Here is a 21,570-nt window from a genome sequence, read left to right as displayed (position 1 = left end):
TTTTAAGTCTCTGTAAATCTTTAAACTTGCTTGTGATTGCTAGTCATTATTATTTTCTTTCCACAACCAACAACGAATTCATCCAAGTATTGCCTGTGTATGCAAAGACTGATACATCTCATTCCCCCATGCTATAGAGCTCTGGGCACTGTAGTTTATTCTGAGTCAGCCCCACACACACACACAGTCCAGCTGATGCAAATATTCATTAGAGCACCAAATGCGTATTAATCCACAGCTGTGAATACACCCCCAAAAAGTGCAGCTACTCCGGTATGAGTGACATTTGTTAAAAAATAGAGTGGCCAGCTGTTTTGGGAAATTATTTAGTTATTTAAAAGAAAAGAAACTATATGATTTGTGAGAGTTACATTTACAGTGCGAATGATGTGTAATGTTATGTGTAACAGACACAAAATTACACATGTGCAATAGTAAGAAAACACAGACACAACAAGACTAGTCAGTTAAAAAGACAGGAGTCGTATCTGAGAAAGAGAAGAGCCTTTTATTCAGCACTGATTTTATTCCAATCTTGTCAAAGGAGAGAGCAAGGAGAGGATTGTTTGAGAATCAGCTGAAGGTGACGGGGGAAGCAATGAGGATAACATGTACAATTTTTTTTTTTTTTTTCATTTTTCAATTTTTTCCAGCAGCAAATGTTCAGAATGGAAAAATACACTCAGTCTAAGTCTGGTTGCTGTTTGTAGTTTCCTACTCTGAGCATTTACAGTTACAGTACTACTGATCATCGACCATAGAGCTTTGACCATATTGTTTCTTCTTTTTCTTGTTCTTTCTTGTTCACTTGTTTTTATTAGTGTAGAGTTCTTACATTTAAAGAAAAGAAAATCTAGGCAAACTATAAAAACTCACTTATTTTTCACTTTTGGCCCTGAATATAATTTACAGATCTTATTCTTAACAAGCTGACCACTGAAATACATGCTGTCAGCCATGTGATTTCAACTTCCATTAAATTGGAATGAAATACTGCTGCGTTTGAAGTATTTCATACATGATTGTTGCACTTATTTTGCAGGAGGCAGGTTTTGAGTTACTTTTTCCACTTGTCCAAATTATTTGGCATGAACACCATGAAACTGTTGTATAACCAAATTATAAAATCCTAGTGTTACAAACCAGTAGTGTAACCCAGGATAGTTGCTTTTTTTTTTTTTGTTGTTTTGTGTTTTTTTTTTTTAAAGGAAAAAGACAAAAGGTAAGGGAAAGTGGTGAGTCATCACTTTACAAAGGCAGAAGATTGAACCGAATGAATGCCTGAAGCCTGCATTCATTTGGTTCAAACACATTGTAAACCAACTACTTTAAGGAGAGGCTAGTAGTTGTCTCACTTTGAATCTCTAAAATGGAGCATCACAACTGAACAACCCAAACACCAGAACGGAAGCAATGACAAATAAAGATGAGGCAAAGCACAATGTTTCTTTGAAAATTAGGAAGAGAAATGCTAGGAAGAGAAAAGTCCTATTCAGCCAGCTCCTGAGCGTGGCTTTTGTTCTGCTTCATCCACTCTGGTGAAAAAAGGCTTTACCTGCAAACCCCACACCACCAGCAGACTCCAGCAGAACCATGAGGTAGATCACCGGTCAAACTGACCACAAAAGAAAAAACAAAACAAAACAATAACACTCCTAAAAGATGTAATTTCATAAAAGTACGGCTCTTGTTTCATGTCATGTCTTGAAGTTAAAAAAAAAAAAAAAAAAAAAGAGAAAGAGGAAAATAAGAATTACCTTGCTCTGAGTTTGCCACCGTTCTTTTTTCTCAGTATTGCCGTGGGACTCTCATTGTCTTTATTGCTACCAGACGACTAGATAGCGAAACACTCAATGGAAATCTCCATGATTTCACACATACACACATTTGATAGAAATATGACACCTGATCAAGTTCGATGAAAAATGTTGGAGAATGTTTGATGTGACGTAAGGAAGGCACCTTTTCCAATAATAAATTCATTAATTTCCTAATGAAATGTTCACCTGTGTCAGCTGTCAAGTGCAGTTGAACATAAAATTGATTTCGTAAGATTCTCTGTGGCCACTTTGAAAACTGTTCTGAAACTTTAAACTTCAGTGCAAACAACGTTTTGCAAGGTTTTTCATATATCACAAATAAAGGAAACTATAAAATCATAGAAACCTTGAAGGGGGGAAATATCTCAATCTCATGCATTTTAATATCCCATCGTAATGGGAAGAGGGGGGAAGCTAAGGTGGAGAGAGAGGGGCGGAGGGTGGGGTGGGGTGGGGTGGTGGGGTCCTCTGGTATTGGTTTGAGAATCCATGAAAAAAGAGAAAAAGAAGAGCATGTTGTTTCTTATCAAAATAAATCTTGTTTTTTTTCTGTGATTAGCCAACTGCTTGAGTCCATTTACACTTGTCCTCATTTTCCACCACAAATGCCGGGGCTGTGCAAAAAAGTTCATGTGTCTGGTCCAATCAGAGAAGGCGGTGAGTGTTTTCACTGTGATGTCATCAGCAACTTCCCACCTGCCCTCTGGCTCACAGAGCGGGTAAAACAGCCTAAAAATAAAGACACAGAGCAGAAGCGCTGGTATAAAAACTATAAACTAATATGAACAGCAACATTGGGATCTGATTATATCTGAGCAACACAGTGTAGTGCTATTTTTAAAGGTTTATTCTGCTTATTTAAAGTTGCCCTGCACTCAGAAACGTGCTTTTCTTATTGTTTCTTCACTTCTCCACGCTCACCTGAAATCTGAGTTTAACGTGTGTGCGCGTATGAGCAGGTTTTTCAGACAGTGCAGCCAGTTTGGAAGCTCAACGTGGCCCAACATGCAGCTTACACGTGTGTGATGTCTGAGGTGGAAACTTGAAGATGAGACTGGACTTTTCCCTGAAGTAGAAGACATCTCGTGTCCAGCAGTTAAATGTTTGAAATGAGAAATATTTAATTCTCCTCATTTTTAAATGAGTTGGTTTTAACAACGTAATTGAAGTTTTTTTGTTGAAAAGTCAGATCAGACACAAATTGCTATAATTCTTTACGTTATACATGTCTCACAACATGTTGGAAAGGGATTTGTTCAAAATTGCTCTTGCATCTGATAAATGACTTTGGTAAATTTTGCTAATATCATAAATCATTTATGAGCAGCCTGGTGAAACCAAAAATCTTGTCATTAATGGCTTATAACGGATCTATAAAGCTTTAGTAATTGTTTGATTAACCATTAATAAAGCAGTTACTTGCAACATATTGGTGTCTTATGAGAAAGTGGCGATAGTGAACTTCCATTATGTGGCAGTAAAGCTGCTTGTATGTCAGACGGCCTACATTCAGAAACTGAAGCGTACCTGTGATTACTTGCTGAGCTGACTGTAAGGAGATGAGTTGTTGGAAGAATCCACTTGTTGCGGCGTGCCATTTTCCTGAAAAGCAAAACAGCAGCTCTCATTCAGAACGTGATAATAACTATCATCACTGCGTTTGCACTGAGATAATTGATAGTTTTAGAGGATGAACACTTCAAAAACAACTCAAGGCCTCATGAATGGAAGAGGACTGGACTGGCATGGGCTGTTGCAATTTTCTAAAACAATTATTGTTTTAAGATACAGACTTAAATGGACACTGGTTAGATGATTTGAATGAGACCAAGATACATAAAACTTACAGGTGGGGCCTGCATGGGAGGATACTGGGGCATGTAAGCTCCCTGGACACCAGGGTTGGCAGCGATATACTGCAAGATAAGAACAAATCAAATTAAAGCCAATCTATTGTATGGTATATCTTGTGTTTCTCAACTTTATTTACATAGGACTTTAAACATTACACAGCTAAAGTTCACAAAGGTTACAGCACAATGAGAATAAATCCGTAAGAAAGAAGAAAAATACAAACACAAAGCATCACATGTTTACACCATGCACGTAGAGATAAACTCCTGAAAGATAGAAAGTGCACGGTAGGAGGAAGGTCATTTCATCGTTATTGAGGAAACCCTGTTGCTGTAGCAGTTACTCCTTGAACCTTAGTATTTCTCTGGAGCTTTATTTATCTGTTGTGTCATGCACAACGAATACCCAACCCACATGGACATCATAATAAATAAAAAAAATCATAAATAAATTTAAAAATTTAAAAACTGCTGCAGCGGTGCAACATACATAACATTTTACACAATTTACACTTTGCAAAAACCTTTGTCTTCTGTCCCAAGCTCTACAAATAAAATCTGTCACAAGTTTTTATTTTTTTACAATCATCCTTTCAGAAGAACATGACATTTTACTGAAAACTATAGCCTTTAAATAATCATATAATCGTAAATAAAATCTTCAGTCTCATCATATTCACATAAGTCTTACCTCTTCAGGGAGAGACCACTAAACGTGACGTAACGTACATGAATGAAACTGCACAAAGAGGCTTTTGACTTTTGGTTGAATTCTGCGTCACATCAGGTGTCATGCTGCTTTTCATCACACAATATGTTTGTAATTTAGGTTTGTTCTAAATATCAACAGACCATATTTCCTTTTAAACAAAGAACGATTTGTGCTGAGCGTCACGAAAAAAAACGTCATCTGTTTTTAAAAAATAAAAAGTGAATCAATCATACAGAATGACGATCACTAATCCTAATCCGTTTGATTGAAAGATCTCTCTAGTGAGCCACAGTCACAGGTCAACGTACAGCCATTGCACAAACTGAAACCAGCATTTTATACTATTGAGTATTTTCTATTTAATTATTCCAAACATTAAATTTGGTCAATGCTTTCTGAGCATGTAGGCTATCCCAGAATTCCACTCACCGCTCCAGTGTTTCCCAATGACAGCTGACCCATCTGCTGAGTAATCATGGCCGTGGGGTGCAGTGACATGGAGGGATCCACAGAGGGAGACATCACAGCAGCCTGTAACACAAGGCAGCTCGTTTCTTTCTTTTTTTTTTTTTTATCACATCACATGATACAATTCCACAAACTAAATCCACTAATTCTGATAAAACACAGACAACACATGAAGGCTGCAATAACAGTGACAGTGTTGAGTATAAATATGGCATGACTTAGTGTTTGAGAGCTATGTATGTAGGACAAACCAAAAAAGATGAACTGGCAAAAAACAAAAACAAAAAGAAAGAAGATATTTTGTTTGTTGGTTTGAGGTTTGACAAAATGTAAACTAATACATTTGCAGCTCTAAGTCTGTAATAGTACAGTATTCGGAGGTAAACATGAAGTACTCTACGCTCCTGTGTTACGTTAAGGGATGAAAATATGTAAAAGGTATGACACTGCCAGCTCTAGTGTGTTTTCAGATGGCGTATATTCCTTTAAACATGACGCCTTTAGGGAATAGACCATTTCCTAGCAAAAAGTGGGGGAGGGGGCAGATCAGCAGAGACACTTGTTCCGCTGGAAACCATCTGTTGGAAGAGTCAAAGAGTCACAAGACTGTCTCTGCTTCAGGCATTTCCTGCTGGATCCACAGAGAGGAGGGGTGGGGTGGGGGGTGAATGTCTTTTTCGTTGTTCCATTTCTCTTTCATACACACTCCAACACACATATACGCACTTACAATATATAAATACACAGTGGCTATATTTCCCAGAACACGTCTCAGCTTTGTCCTTCTACATTTGGGGAAGTTTTGGACGTTGTTGGTTTGACTGTGTCAGCAGAACGGGCTGTTTAAAGCAACACTCAGAGTTACTGTGAGCTCAGAGCTTTAGCTGTGGTGGTGCCACACACACCCATTTCCTGTACACAGAATAGGAGGTAGTGTATGAGTGCTTTTAAAAAAAAAAAAGCAAATGCTGTCGTTCCCTTACCGGGTGTTGCATGATATATGGTTGATGTGCCACCCAAGAATGACTCTGTACCTAACAGAGGTTGAGACGGAGAGGGAGGGGCAGAACGAGAGAGAGATGAAAAGAGAAAGTTATTTGTGTGCCTTGAAAGAAACTAATATGTTGCCAACTAATTTTAGCCATATTTTCTAAGTAGAAATGCATAGATTTTAACAGTCTAAGTCCAAAATTAGGGCTGCAACAGCATATACCATATCCATTCATATTCATCCAGCCATCCATTCCTCTGTTTTGAAGCCACTATTCCCGCTCTGAGATCCTGGTCAACCATGACAGCCCAAATATATCCACTTCCAATTCAACTTTTTACGACCAGTCTCTATGTTGTCACAGCACTAAGAAGATTTTAAACAACCCCAATAACCTCAGCCATTAAGATGACCTCTGCACTATATCACAGTATATTACAGTTCTGCTTCCTGTTCTGGGAGTATGTCTGTCAGATTAGGAGTTCAGTAAACTTCTACCTCTGACAGCTTGGACAAGGTCCTTCCCACAGAAGGTTATTCTGCAGCCTTTTACGAGCATGAGCCATACTCTGGTTTTGTGCGTATGTAATTGTAGCTGATACGACCTTTTTGGCCTTAAGCCCATCACCTGTGTGCCTCTTCTGGTGTCCACCAGAGGGCTCTTGGGCTGCTAACCTTCAAACACAGGTTCTTCGTAGTCACTTCCACAACCCTCAATGCAAAAGGTAGCCAGGTGCAATGCCCACTGGACAAAGGGCGGGACTAGGGAAGATGCAGGTGTTGTTGACTTTGGCAGCATAAACAGAGGGTTGCCTGGATGGGGCTGCGAGGTGCAGTCTGTGTGTATGTACCTGAATTATATCTTATGTGGAGACTTGCAGAGGTCATAATGCCAATGAATAGGTCACCTGGAGCGGTGTACCTGAGAGAAACCGCCTCCTCCATCTGATTGAAAAGGTGAGCCTTTGTCAAAAGTTGTCAAACTCCTTGCACAAGAAAACTCATACAGGACGTGGCTTTAGTACCAGAGCCAGGATGATGATTGACTCTGCAGTTGTTTCATCATAGGTAAGGCCATTTTTTTTGGAAAGAGAACACCTGAACTTATTACTTAGAACTTCCCACCAACTCCCCACATGGTCTACCACACCGGCCTGGAAGATCCAAACATGTGGATTTATTTGGGGTCCATCTGGTAGAGGACTCTATGCAAAAAACCTCTATTGTGAGTTGCAACCCTGCTAGACAAGCCCCCACACATTCAACCCTCCTGCGCAAATGAATTTAAAGGGAACGGATGTCGTCAGTGGATGGAAGTGGTTGTGGTGCACGGAAGATAATGAATCAAAATTATTGAGAGAAACATTCAGCAACTATGAGCAAGAACCCAATTCAGAGAAAGTATGACTCAGAGGGGATGACTGTACCTGCAGAAAACTTCCATGAACCACTAAGCTTACTGTTATATTACACAATTTCTAATTGGCCAAGCTCTTCAAACATGCAAACATTCAAATGATCACTGCCATATGCGGCTACCGAAGTGTCAGACGGCCCAGGGCAGCTGTAACACCTATTCTTACATCTATGCCACCTGTACTACCCACACACACACTCAAAAATACAGCGTAACTATAAACACACCATAGCCACAAATGCAACATGGAGGGGAAGCGAGAGACAGTGGAGAGAGAGGGATGATTTAAATTCAGTTCTGCCTGTTGGACACGTTTATGTTCGCCCATAAAAAGGGATCCTCTGCAGTACCTGGTAAGCAGAGACTGGAGACATGTAGGGAGACATCGCCGGCTGCACCGCCATTATCCTGTTGGTCACCGGATACGGAGAAGGATAGTACCTAAGAGACAGATGGTTTTTTCAAAATAACGCAGAAGATTTATGAGGCGAGTAAAAAGCTGAATGATGTCATGAACTGCTATAACCTGAGTGCAACTTACCCATTCTGTATAGCTGCTGAGGAGGGGTCATAGGTGAGAGTCATTGCACCCTAAGGTGAGGAAAAATACGATAATTATTAGACTCTAGAAGAATTTGTATCCAATTACTGTATCAACCCAATATGGAGTAACGATTTGCCAGTTGTAATGTGGCGGAAAATTGGTGGAAATATTCGTTTTTCCATTTCTCATTTTCTTTATAATCAATAACTGATTAATTAAATGAAATGGCTCCACAAAACCCCGCCATATTCTGGTGTACAGATGATCAAGAGCAGGAACGGTTGTTTCATTTTGAAACAATGGCAAGATGGACTATTTACTTAGTATCTATACTGATTTCTCCAGTATTATATAGTGAATATTTTTGCCAGTGATCTATGAATTCTCCTGTAGACAATGAAGGTCTGAAGATTCAATTTTGAAAGTTGGTCAGATGTTTTTATAGAATTGATTAAAAGCACAGCAGTGCCCCAGTTCTGGATTAGTGGTGTCTTGTAAGCCTATGTGTGCGGGCTGGGCATAGTTGTGTGCGTGACACAATAATAAAAACTTCATTCATTCAGTCTCATCACATTAGTAAGTGGCGCAGAGGAGGCAAAAGGCTACAATGCATGTAAGATGAGAAGCGGATACATACTAGTCTGAGATCTCCTGTCTGTCCATTGGGAACAAATCCGCTGTGAGCATGTTTCTTCCTTTGACTGTCTGCAAACTTACACAGCAAGGGCTGAGGGGGGGCTTCGGAAAAAGCACAAAAACCAACATATTAACAGTCACTCAATAATCAATTATCACTGCGTCCACAGTTTTCATGGGAAGGAAATCGTACAGAAAGGGAAAAATGTTTCCTACCCAGAGCACCAGAAGCGATCTTGATAAACTTTCCATTGAAGTGGGAGATGACTGCATTACACTGCTCTGTTGTGTCCATCCTGACAGGGGGGGAGATGAAACAACAGCCATGACTCATTATTAAGTCACACAGAGTCGATCTACAGTAAAAATTTCCCTTAACACAAAGTGGTATTGTTAAGCATGACGCAAATTGGGATAACTTTTGGCCCAATTCACACAAAGCTTGAACACGATTGTCCTCTTCACTTGAATGCCAGTTCACATTCTGTAAAGTTTTAACAGACAACCACAGCAGACTCAGACTCTTACACAAAAATTCTTGGCTCTGTGTATATGGAAGAGGAGCTAATAAATGGTATCTCGGCTCATCTTCATTTGGCAACCCTTCAAAACAAAAGCAGGTTTTTGGCAGTTGTATTGCAATTTAAGATTCAGTGAGAAAATTATTTTGAAGATCAAACAGTTTGGGTGGATCGTAAAAGCCTCTACATTTCTTCCATGAGATCAGATTTACTCTGTTTGCTATTAAAACACAAAGCAAGTCCTGTGCAGATAACGGAGCATGACTGATTCTAGTTAATAAGTCTGACTGCAAGTGTGAACGTAGCCCTATTCTGCAATAAACCTCAACCTCCAGTCACCTGTGTCATCTGTGTGATAAGAGTAAAGAATTTGTTACAAATATTCCTATATTTAACAAAAATGTACAAGATTTTAGTTTATCAATTATTGTATTTGAAAAGTAGCCAGAGAGTACCATTGCTAAGCCTTAAGTAAAATCACAATGAGTGGTAATTTGTGTATTAGTCGATAATGTATAATCACAGGGTTTGAAATGAACACTCCTTTCTGTCAATCATCTTTGACTAACCTGGCGAAGCCCACGCCTCGGCTGTTGCCACTGTAGTCTCGGAGGATCCGTGTGGAGACGACCTGGCCAAAGGGCTGCAGCATGTTCTCCAACTCTTTCTCATCCACAGAGAGAGGCAAGTTGGAAATATACAGATTTGTTGGATCCTGCTCCTGTTGCTGTTCACATTAGAGAAGATGGAAGCGACAAATGAAAGTGTGTTTTTCTCTGCTAGGAAACTTGTCTGTGTGGATCAGGGTTTCAGACTCAGCTAAGTTATGGTTAAGGGTCAGAGGAAGACATTTTGTTCAGCAAACACTAATAAGCTCTCCTGCACGCACACACACACACACACACACACTTCATCTGTACTGTGCAGCAGCTCAGCGCCTCTTCGGTCTTCCCTAGAAACAGCAGGAGAGCAGCGTAGCCTAGCTACCACAACACACAAACTGTGTTCTGCTGTGTTTGTTCCAAACAGAGCCGCTACATGCAGGTCTCCAGAGAGCAACCCTTCATCAATGAACTGGGAAATGGGCTGGGAAAGGGAAGGGACTGAAAAAAATTTGATGATCCAGACAATTTCCGCTGCCCAATACGAGACAAATCACAGATGTGATGCAGAAATATCCTGTTTGTTGTCTAAAAATATTTTTGAAAAATGAAACGCTGGTGTGCTTTGCTTTAAATGAGTGGCAGAGGATCAACAATGATTCAGAGCAGTAGTGCTGTTGCTATAGTGCTTTGATGCAGAAATGCCTCTATTAGTATGCATGAATGATAATTGTCAATACTAAATGACAAAGTAATAATACTGGTAGAAATCAATATTTTCTATACAGTCATACCTAGCCAAGGCGGTGTGTGAGTGTGTGAGCTGGTGGTCCTGTGTGTAACGTGTCACACTGACTGACAGGTTATTTGGCAGAAAGAGACATGACATCTGGTTTCTACAGTGAAAGTAAATGGGGTCACGGGAAGAACAGCTTGTCAGCTGAGGTCATGTGACCAGTTTAATGTCATTCTCCAACACACACCAGACACATGCACACATTAAAGAAGCACAACCCCACAGAGATGTTCGCAAGCAAGACAAATATGCACACACACACACACATACAGAGAAACTTGCGTACGTGCCTGTACCATACTCACCTTGGCCATCTGGGCCTGTATGCCGCTGGTTTTCAGAGCATGTACAGCCTTTAAAGCAGCCGCCGGGCTGTCAAAGTCCACAAAGCCGTAACCTGTAGTTGGTACAACAGTATTTACATTAACGGTCATCAAATAATGAGAGGAACCACCTATTGTACATTTTGTACTATCACTGTTACTGAGGGATGGGTCATATATATTGATAGCTACTTATTCAGTCTTTGATGAGAAGCTCGATACCACTCTCATGTCTGTTCAGTAAATATGTAGCTGGAGCCAGCAGCATGTTAGCTTAGCTTAGCATGAAGACTGGAGACAGGGGGAAACTGCTAACCTAGCTCTGTCCAAAAATAAGCTAATCTGCCTACCAGCTCCTCTAAAGATCTCTAATTAACCGGTTATATCTTGTTTGTTTAATTTGTACAAAACCAAAGTTTATGAGCTAAAAATGTTGAACTATTCCTTTAAGAACCAATCCAGCATCTACATCTAATCAAATTTATGACAAAATGCACATACTTTGCAACACTTTTCACCATTTTCAAAAGCATAACATGGTGTTTCTGATTTTTGAATATATTATCCTGTCATCCAGTCAGTCACTGGTTTCTATTTATTCCCATAAAGTGTAAATCTGAGACTCTAAACCTGCTTGAGTTCATTATAATCTGCCTTTGTCTGTGTCAAATGTAAGTTCTCGTTGCATTGTAATGCAGTTTAGACTTGGTAAACCAATGTTCACTTTCAGTTGTGATGCCATACAACAACACAACAAGCTCGACAAAAATAAAAACAGACACATTCACTGGTCGTGTTCACAGTGATGAAATCAAATAGAGCAAGTATTAGTATTAGTATAGTAGCAGATTGATTTCATAGCCTACGGAAATGAATGGAAACCCTGGAGGAGAGGATTTCAGTTAAATTGTGAAATATACCCTTTCTACTAATTGTACAGCACTGAACAGTGATGGCTGGTACTGTGAGTTAATGACCTTACTGACCTTTACATTTGTTGGTTGTTTTGTCCAGGATTGCCTTCGCTGACTGAATCTTGCCATACCTGGATACACATCAACATGTAGATTACTGTCAAAGAACTCGTTGGGAGGGAGGCAGGTGATTGTGTTTTATGAAAATGTCTCTTAATCGGCTTAGACTTCTCATTATGTGTTGTTAATCTCAGTCAAATTTCTGTGTATCCCTTTGCAGAATTTGCACAGAGATTACCTTCACTCATCATGACAATCAAAAATAAAAGACAACACAAGCACAAAAACAAAAACAACAACAATTTATGGAAATAATAAAAACTGGTGAAATTCAATGAGATACCCCGTGACATCAGAGGCACATACTGTACATCACTACTCTCCCTTACATGTTTCCAAAGACTATGAATCCAATTTCGGCATTTTCGGGCTCTGCTGTATATCTGACCTTATGTTAAAGTTGAACCGTGGCACAAGCTGTGAGCTGCTATCTAAGTGCACACACCATGCAGACTGAATGCCTAGCTTACATCACCATTCAGACCTTGTTGCTATGAAAAGCGCTTTCATTTCTGCTTTGTGCTGGCAAACACCATTGGGAACATGAACAAAACACAAGCAAACAGGACACAAACAGCTGCTGCTGCTGCTGGTTACATGGGTGAATGGCTCTCTCCATATGTTTGTGATTCAGAGGGAGAAGAGAGGAGACAAAACTCCACTAATTATGGCATCCACCACACTAACCACTCAGACACAAACCTATAGTATCAAGTATTGAACATGTTCACTGGGCTGCTTTACATGACTCTGTTTTTTTTTTCTTTTTAGACAATCATTTTTGCAGACTGCTCCACATACCACAGTTGAACTATGACTTCTCTATGTGTGTGTCTGTTTATAAAGGTATGGTGATCTGAGCATTTTATGTGTCAGTGTACTATGGTTAAACCAGTGCATGTTTTTAAATTCCAAGACTGATGTTTTAGCACTAAAACAGCTGACAGTCACTATTATTTGTCAAATTTCAAATTTAATTTCTTTTTCAATAACCTTTCAAATGCTTTTTATTTTAAAATTTCTAAAATATCTCTTATCAAAGAGGAAGCCTATAAGAAACAACTTCAAAAGTATTGTGAGGCACTTAAACCCCATTCAAACACAGTTTGACACAGAGTAATGACATTGTTTATGAGTCAGAAGGTCATAAACAAATATTTACATTTTTGGAAATACCCATTTTTGTTTTCTTGCCAAGAGTTTGATGAGAAGATTGATAACGCCCTTATCTGCACAGTAAATATGAAAACACCCACAGCTGGTTAGCTTAGCACAAAGACAGGAAAAAGGGGGAAACAGCTAGCTTGACTTTCCCTAAAGGTAACAAAATAGGGGCCTAACATTACAAGCCCTTTAAATCTTCTGAATTAACATCACAAAAACTTAACTGTAAAAATCCCTTCTTGTGGTTTTACAGGGGTTAGATGTTTTCCCTTTTCCAGCCTTTGTGCTAAGCTAAGCTAACAATTTCCTATCTGTGGGTTCATAAGTGTTATTTCCTAAATGTCAAAAAAATTCTTCAAATTAAGAATTAATTTTCATTAGTATTGCTTAATAGTTACATTAACTTAAATGAGCAACTAAAAACAGCAAGTACTGTACAGTATGTGTCTGTGGTCAGGGAGAAGCCATCATCGCATCAGACAGGAATGACGCTGGTATTTGATATCTTGAGCCTGCCACTAGTATATCAGTGACAAAACACTGGTGTGCACACACATAAGCATAATTGTAGTTTTCATGCAGCGTGTGTGTGTGTGTACTCACTGGTGACAGAGTTTGACCAGGTCCAGGTCTGTAGTAGCAGGAGGCAGGCCCCGGATGTACAGGTTAGTTTTGCTGAGCTGCTCCAGGCCTGTGCTGCTGCTGTTGCTGCTGCTGCTGGGACTGGACGGAGTCATGGGGTAGGACTGCACACAGGAAACCCACTGTTAGTTACGTGTATGGGAGCTAGATAACCTAATTTAAACCCGGGTCAACAGTGATCACAAGAACAATTCATCAGCGTGAAACGAAAAGTGCAGGAACACACAGAGGACACAATCGGAATTTCTTATTTCATGTGCATGCTACAGTAAAAGTCGTTCTAGTACTCTTCAGATGATAAGCGCTGTTCGTCAATGATCCACATAACAGTCAGTCTTCTATGTTGTAACAACATCAGGCTCCACTGATGGGAGTCAATTTACAGGAGTACTGTACTGAACAGTTACTCTGTAGATTCAGATTTTACATGAAAAACATATGATGAGCTGTTAAAATACGATACAGTGCTTTACTACCAATCCGTCCTTTGGTGTATAAAGCATCTGAAATTAGCGGCACATTGACAAATTATGACATTAACTAATTACATCCAAAGATATAAGATGTTACTGATAATACAACGCTCTGAATGGCGTGTTCATGCATTATGAATAGTTTTGTTTATAATAATTCTGTACTTACTTTCACATTAAAGTAACATTTTTAATATGGGACTCTTATTTGTAATAAAATGTGAGTAGTTTTAGGTGCTTTTACTTATGTAAAGGATTTGAATATACATCACCCACCACTGTCAGGGTCTCAGTGGTAGGTAGGTTTGACCTTTAGGCTCCTGGTGATTCTGTCTGCCAATACACCACAAAGGACATTAAAAGATGTTTCATTTTTACGTGGGCGTTTATGAATCACAATGTGATTAAATCTGTGTTCACGTCTTACATCCTGCTGTTATGTTTATCAGAAACCAACTGTTTTCTTCATACTTGGGAGCCAAACCACACCGCACTGCCCTGCAAAGCATTTCCTTCCCCTTACTCATTCATTAAAATAGCTCCCAGCCAACCCAAACCCTCTCCAGATCAGATCAAAGACAAAGCATGGCAGAATCACACCATCTGTCCATAACCAAAGGACAATCCACTCCAAAGTGCCAAAGCCATGCATACAGCTACAGCCATGCCAAAAAGAATCACCGACCTAGTCTTCCACAGTCGTGTGATTGTTAAATGTTCACAGTAGCTATTTTTCTTTTACAGATGAGGCATTGATCGCTGTGGCAGCAACATCTGTTCGGCCTGTTATGTGTTCAAGTAGAGGCCTTACATTTTTGTTGGTATGCAGTTACCACGCTAACTTTCTCTGAGACCACCAAGGGTTCACATCAGGCCTCTGAGAGAGGGTGCGCCTACTCTATTAGAGGGCAACTATGGTGGTTTATTTCACAGAAGCATCATCAGGCCTTACAGCAGACTAAACCTGTGCTACACCTACACTGGAAACTCATTCACTGCTCCCCTGCAGGGACCTAGATGTGGTTGGTTACAGATTCCTGCCCTCAAAATATTGCACAGTATTGTCTGATGAATAAATATTACTGTTGAATCTGAAAGGTGGGTATTTGAGGTGTTACAGGCGGCAGGCCAAAAACTGAACCCGCAATCCACTTCATCTTTAAAAGGGATTATATTTCCATCATCAGAGGTTACATGGTGCCTGCCTTCTATTCTCATCTCCCATCTAAATCAGAAGGTGTGATGGGAAAAGCAAAGGGGCACGGCCTTCAATTACCTTTTTGTTCACCTGAGAGGTCAAAATGAAGGATGCAAGCGGCTCTCTTCAGTCCAGCACACTGACATATATTACACTGAGCTATATCGCTCTCTCTCTCTCTGGATTCACCCGGAATGCATTAACCTATAAAACAGACTACAGTAACCGTCATGCATATTGACCAGAGTGGGCGAGTGGCTGGGCAAACAAGGTTATATGGACATATTAATTAAAGTCTCGGTTGTAGAGCTATAGATCGGGTCAGCAGCTGGTTTTACCTCCCCTTGTAGCCTATCAGAGGATCAGCTTCCCGTTTGTCAAGTCGGCTGATAGCAGTGGGTCTATTTTTTTATAGAACTGAATCCATTTGGCAGTAAAAGGATTTGATATAAATGCATATTTTCCATATGGAAGGCAGAGAGGGCTCTCCAATGTCATTTGTGGCTGCTATTATTCAGGCTATTTAGTCAAACGCTGCCTCAAGTGTGAGCAAAAATAAAAGTAGGCAGAGATTAAAAAATAAATAAATAAAAATGTGTGTGTTTCTGGCCTACCTGCTTACGATTGGCTGTCTTCAGCGGGTTGCCTGTGTTTGCAAAGATCATCCTGGAGGTTACGGATAAATTTTATTCCCCCCCCAAAAAAAAAATCGCAACGAGGAGCCACTAGAGACGGAATCCAAAGCCGTATGAGGAACCTATAAAATAGCCAGTCGCTCTAACACATCCGCATACTGAAAGGGCAGATTAATAGTAATAAAGCCTCGGTCCTGCATAGGTATTGTGACACATCTATAGTCAGAAGCGATGGACCAACCCTCCGGTCCGGTTCATTGATCTACGACGTCCTGCAGCAGACCGCTCGGCAGTCCCACCTACTACAGACCAAACCATCTCCGCCTCTGCAGGGTGTTTGACATCAAATAAACTGCGTGGCCGCCTCATAAAAACTCGCACTAGCGGTTTCTTTTTTGTGACAAAGGCGGATTGAGGCGTCTGGTGTTTGTGGCTCAGTTTATAATCGGATACTTGTGCTTTTGGGTTTGATTTGTTGGCGCTCAATCAGTTGGCCTGAACACTCGCCGCCTTTCATGTTGTCGTCGTCCGCACATACCAAACATTCTTCACCCCCACCTCCTCCAACCACACACACACACACACACACACACACACACACGCACACACATACACACACATGCACACACTCTCTTCCTCTTCCTACCCTTCCCCCCATTCAACACACTACATGTCAGAGAATCAGGATGCAATGAAATATAAGCAGGGACTGGCCTGGGCTGGAGGTCACAGTCTCCCTGTAAACCCAACAATGGGCGAGAGTGGATTAACAAACAAAACAGGGGGCAAATATATTTTGTATAGTAATATACTTAATATTATATCAGACATTAAAACTCCTTTACTACAATCTACTGTTTTCTGAAAGGCATCTCTGTCCTATAGGCTCCATATAGTACTGTATGTATATCCTGTGACATAATGGTTTCATTTTGAAGTAGAAACAAAATATTGACTCTTTTGTGAATTTATAAATCAAGAGAACCGTCAATATTTTCACTAATGAGGGCATTCACAAAATTGATTGCCTTTTACACAATTTGTAAAAGTGTAAACGGGGCATTTTCATATTTGTCACACAAATAACTCACACCACTGAGTGATGAAAAAAAAGGAACTGCACTTTTCTAGTTTCTCTTCAAAGGCTCTGCTGCTTTTGTAGAATTTATTTTGAGATGTAGCGGTTTGTTATTTATGTTATTTTTAATTATTTGGCTGCTTTCTACATTTTTGGTCTTCTGCGTTTGACCTCTAAGACCTTTAGGGTTCATCAGACGCAGGCTTGAATAACGCTTATGGTTATTGCACCCAGCGTGAGGAACAGCCTCCCTCATTACACCAGGCCCACCCCCTCAATAGAATCAATCAGAAGTTGTTTCATCCCAGTTCTATTCTTTATCCACTGGCTGCGTTTTATCTGTCTGCGTGCAAGTTTGTGTTTTTAGGTGTTTTAAGCTGTAATTCTTATTATATGTTCAGCTGTAGCTACAATGTTGAGTGTTGGTGTTGTTTAAATGTGAAAATATAACAAAAAATCAATTCATCAGGGATACTGGTGCCAACATTAATCTAACCATGTTTTTTTGTTTTGTTTTTTTTGAGGGGTGGGGGGGTCATTAATGAAATGTGCATCTGTGTTATGTGAATTAAAAGCTTTTCCTAAATAAAAAAATGTTTAAAAGAAACGTTTTCTGATTTAAATTAAGAAATATCTGATAAAAGAATAAGTAAACAGGTCTAAGAATCTGACCAAAAACTTGATACTAGAATCCAATACTCGACAGTTTCCACTTGGTACTCAGAATGTATTTAGGTTAATGCCCAATCCTATGAAGGACCCTCTGCTGGCTTGATGTACATGGATTTGAGACAGCAGGGTTAGGGTCAGATCTTAAGATTTACATAAAATTTTTTAAATGGTTGATTAAATAAATTAGAGGTGTGTGGTGATATATTTATCTGCAGAGACCCTGCCCTATTTTGCTGTGCTCAGGACATTTCTGAGCAATAATAGCTTGCAGCCCAGGTAGCAAAATTATTCTGGTGAATACTTGGGCCACATTGTGTTTCTCCTTCTGAATCTGGCCCATATTCTGCATTATTGTCAGCTGCTACTTCCACATCTGGTCCAATTCTGGCGCACACACAGAAAACTTTACTGGCTCTGTCAGTCAACACTGGAGGATAACGCCCAGAATCAGCCCAGATGCAGAACTATATGGGCCAGTCTTGGCCCGAGGTTGTGAGGGTGGGACTCTAAAAACAGCCAACAAGGGCACGTTCAGTCTGGAAACAGTGTGCAAAAAATAATGGTGTGCAATGGACTTTTGGGTACATTTCTGACGTGTATATAAGATTAAAAAGGCAGTGTGCAGGGCCTACCTTTAAACATCGATTATTAAGTATTGTATGTTATACCACTTAACAACCTCACACTACTACAAAATACAGCTGCAAGGCAAAACTTTTTGTATTGATTTTTTAAAGCTGATTTACTGGGGGATTTTAGAATGTCCAATTCACCTCAATCATAGTGTGGGAGGAAACCAAAGGAGGAAACCCATGCTGACAATCAGCTGGGCAAGAGTCCAGCTGGTCCATCCGCAGTGCTAACCACTGGCCCAGATAGCAAAATGAATTTTCTCGCCTAAGATGTTCCTGGGTCCTTGGTTCGAGTCTGGCCCATATACTTCCACATCTGGGCAGATTCCGGCTGTTATCCTCTGGTGTTGGCTGACAGCCGGAATATTTTCTCTGTTTGCACCAGAATTGGCCCAGATGTGGAGGCTGCATCTGACAATCATGCAGAATATGGCCCAGATTCAGGCCCTGGAACTGTATACTGGGCCAGAAGAAACACAAGAATGTGGCCCAAGTATGAGCCGGATTTATTCAGCTATCTCAGGGGCCATCGTGTTGACCTGCGGCATACAGCTGTTAATGGTGAAAGCTACTCAGCTGCTGAAATGCACGAGTCTAAGTTGGTTGTGGGCTTCAGCTCTTCCTTCAGCTGGGTAGTTTCTCTTTGGAGGGCCTGACTGACCTCTTCCTTGGTCACAAGCTTGAGTTTGGTTGAGGTCAGTTCCCACAGTTCTGCCTTGAGGCCCTCCAATTCCTGATGGAGGGCATCCTACTCACTCCTCAGCCCAGGATCAGCACTTGATCCAGGGGCAGTTGCTGTTAATGGGTATCTTTTTGTTGCTGCATCTTCTCACTCAGTTTCATCTGGATCTCGGTGATAAGATAACCTCCCTGTTTTGACAGAGACTTGAGCTGATTAGTCTCTGTCTCCAGCCTGGTAGAGAGTTCACTGACCTTCTCTTCCTGACAGGTAATATGTTGCTCTGCTTTCTGGAGGCGAGCCTTCAATACCTTGACCTGGGTGCCTGGAGCCTCGATTGCTATGTCATGGTCCTCCAGCTTCACGGCCCACTTTTTGGACCTAAAGGCTGATAGAATCCATCTAAAGGCCATAGTTGATACTATCAGTGGTCTTTTGTCGTGTCTGTTCAAAGATTTCTATCTCTCAGATTGGTGTGTCACCTGTTGAAAGGTCTGAAATGATGATCAGAGTTCCAAAGTTCCACAGTTCTGGTTCCTTCTTTCTACGGTGACCATGGTAACTCGCTGTTACCATGGTATCCATGATGGAGAAATCTCTGTCTTTCTGTCTGTCGATATTCTCAACAATGGCTCATCCAAAAAAACTTCACAGTTGACGCTGCACAAGTTTGAAGTCAAAATGGATGAGCGGTTGTCAAGAAAATCGAAAAACAGACAGACAGACAGAGAGAGACACACAGACTGACAGATATTCCTCCAGTTAGATAATTCATAATAAAACATGCCATGGTAATGACATGGACCCGTGATCTCAGTATTTCTAAAATCCTGGCTATGTCCATGAGTCTATCGATTTTCTGTGAAGATATGAGTCTTTTTTAATTTATTTATTGGGCAAATAAACTTTACTTGGCATGATAAGTTACAATATAGCGACACAACAATATTTTACATTTAACAATACTTAATCATACTATACATTAACCAGTCAAACCTCACTGAGCCATAATTGTACTGTGCAGCCTTGTTCAAACATATAGATCTTTATTTTAAATTCTAATTGAGATTGTGAAATCTCCAAAGATACCAAAAATGTTGCCTGAATTTAGTGGGAAATGGATATAAATTGACCATTTGAAGAAAACTTAATAAAGTTAAACAAAATTCAGAGTGGCGTAATACAGTCCTTTGGTTTAAATATCTAAAAAGGAATGTGGACAGTCCACTCATTAGGATGCTTTTTGTAGTATTTTGGGGTCATTTGTACCCAGCTAGAATCAAACCATGGACTTCGCATCACAGGATATGGTATCTGTCTTAACCACTATAAACAGCTTTAAGGTTTATTCAAACAGCTGAAGTGGACAGATTGATAGAGATGCAACACAGTAACTTTAGACCACACAGGTATGTAGTGTATTAAGCCCCAAAGGTGTTGGGCTTAATTGTCTGGGCCCACGCTGCCTTTCACCGTTATCTAATTACACTCATTTTATATTCACATACAAACACTTAAGGGTTCAAAGCAGTGCTTGCCACTAGCAGCCATCCTGCTGCAGGTCCTGCTGGAGATTTATAGAGCAAAGCTAAATCCAAATCCCATCAGGGTGCAGAGAAGCTCTTAAAGCATCAAATTTCTCCCCCTTATTTCCTCTGCTGGTAGGATTAAGGTTTCATGCTGGTGTCGTGTTACAAGCTACTTCTGATGTTCGTGGAAAGTCATTCCTATCTGAATAATCAGCTGCAATAGTATTTGTACAGATGATTTCCTGTGCTTGCTGTTACCCAGTTTGGTAGTTATTGATTGATAAACCCATCACAACAAATGTATTATAAACTGCCCTTTAGGTGACTTCAATTTCATACAAGGTTTAAATGAAAATAACCTACATTTCACATATCAAAGCTGTGTAAATTGCATCTATTTGCATTGTGCTTTTGACATGCTCCAATAAGTCAGTTGATCAATACACTTTGGCTCATTTATCCATTGTTTGTCTGGTTAATTTATCAGAGCTTTAGAAATGGCTTCTCTCTATTTAGACCAACAAAGTGAATGGTTTGCGAATCGAACTACTGGGAAGCTGTCAACCCATCGCAAGCAGCGCTGAATTCAGTGAGATAATTTCGTCAGCATAATGATTCAGCAACAGTTAACTGTCCAGTTTGAAAGAAAAATAATGACTGTCTGCTTCCTGTACTGTCTTAACTCTGATCAAGTTATTGCTTACATAAGATCCTTTAATGGTGGATGTATAGCTGCTGAAGTGTCACTATAGGAGACTGCATTCACACCATAATAGCAATAACCCGGCAGAAATGAGATAAACACTGAAGGCACTGAATTTAGAGACAACATTATATTTATTCCGTACTAATGTACATTAATTCAATGGCCATGGAAATCAGTATCGCCCATCATGAGGAAGCACATCCTGGTTATGACTGCAGAGTGTTGAGGTAGCAGGAGGTCCTGTGGGTGTGGAGAGGGAGGGACTGAGGAATGTGGATGATTATCTGTGCCTTCCACATCCACCGAAGAATTAGGGAATTTGAAATTCCTGTTGAAGACCTCAGCATGCTGGCTGACCTGTCTGGCAGTAACACTGCTGGTTGGAGGGAAGAGTTGTTCTGCAGGATTGGCAACTCTCTGGCTAGAATACATGAAACCAAAGAGA

At 40.3% G+C, this 21,570-nt stretch overlaps 1 protein-coding gene across 1 annotated transcript; it reads right to left on the bottom strand.

Annotated features, from left to right (window-relative positions):
- Window positions 1-489: 489 nt before the first annotated feature.
- rbms1a (RNA binding motif, single stranded interacting protein 1a) lies at window positions 490-16,139 on the bottom strand. The gene is made up of 14 exons (XM_056380293.1): window positions 15,809-16,139; window positions 13,485-13,627; window positions 11,670-11,728; window positions 10,666-10,757; window positions 9,532-9,689; window positions 8,658-8,737; window positions 8,443-8,543; window positions 7,803-7,852; window positions 7,612-7,702; window positions 5,837-5,887; window positions 4,815-4,916; window positions 3,668-3,736; window positions 3,348-3,422; window positions 490-2,549 (listed from the first exon to the last, which is right to left on the bottom strand). The coding sequence occupies exons 1-13, from the start codon at window positions 15,857-15,859 to the stop codon at window positions 3,354-3,356; spliced, it is 1,116 nt and encodes a 371-aa protein (XP_056236268.1). The 5' UTR covers window positions 15,860-16,139; the 3' UTR covers window positions 490-2,549; window positions 3,348-3,353.
- Window positions 16,140-21,570: the final 5,431 nt, after the last annotated feature.

The sequence above is a fragment of the Seriola aureovittata genome, chromosome 1 (assembly GCF_021018895.1).
Source record: "Seriola aureovittata isolate HTS-2021-v1 ecotype China chromosome 1, ASM2101889v1, whole genome shotgun sequence".
Classification (NCBI taxonomy): domain Eukaryota; kingdom Metazoa; phylum Chordata; class Actinopteri; order Carangiformes; family Carangidae; genus Seriola; species Seriola aureovittata.
This window is presented reverse-complemented; position numbering and strand designations above follow the sequence as displayed.

Coding starts and splice junctions, on each gene's coding strand:
- rbms1a (XM_056380293.1), bottom strand. CDS start 15,859: ATGATCTTTGCAAACACAGGCAACCCGCTGAAGACAGCCAATCGTAAG. Junction 7,703..7,802: donor TCAGCAGCTATACAGAATGG/GTAAGTTGCACT, acceptor TCTGTCTCTTAG/GTACTATCCTTCTCCGTATC. Junction 3,423..3,667: donor CTCCCATGCAGGCCCCACCT/GTAAGTTTTATG, acceptor TTTGCTTTTCAG/GAAAATGGCACGCCGCAACA.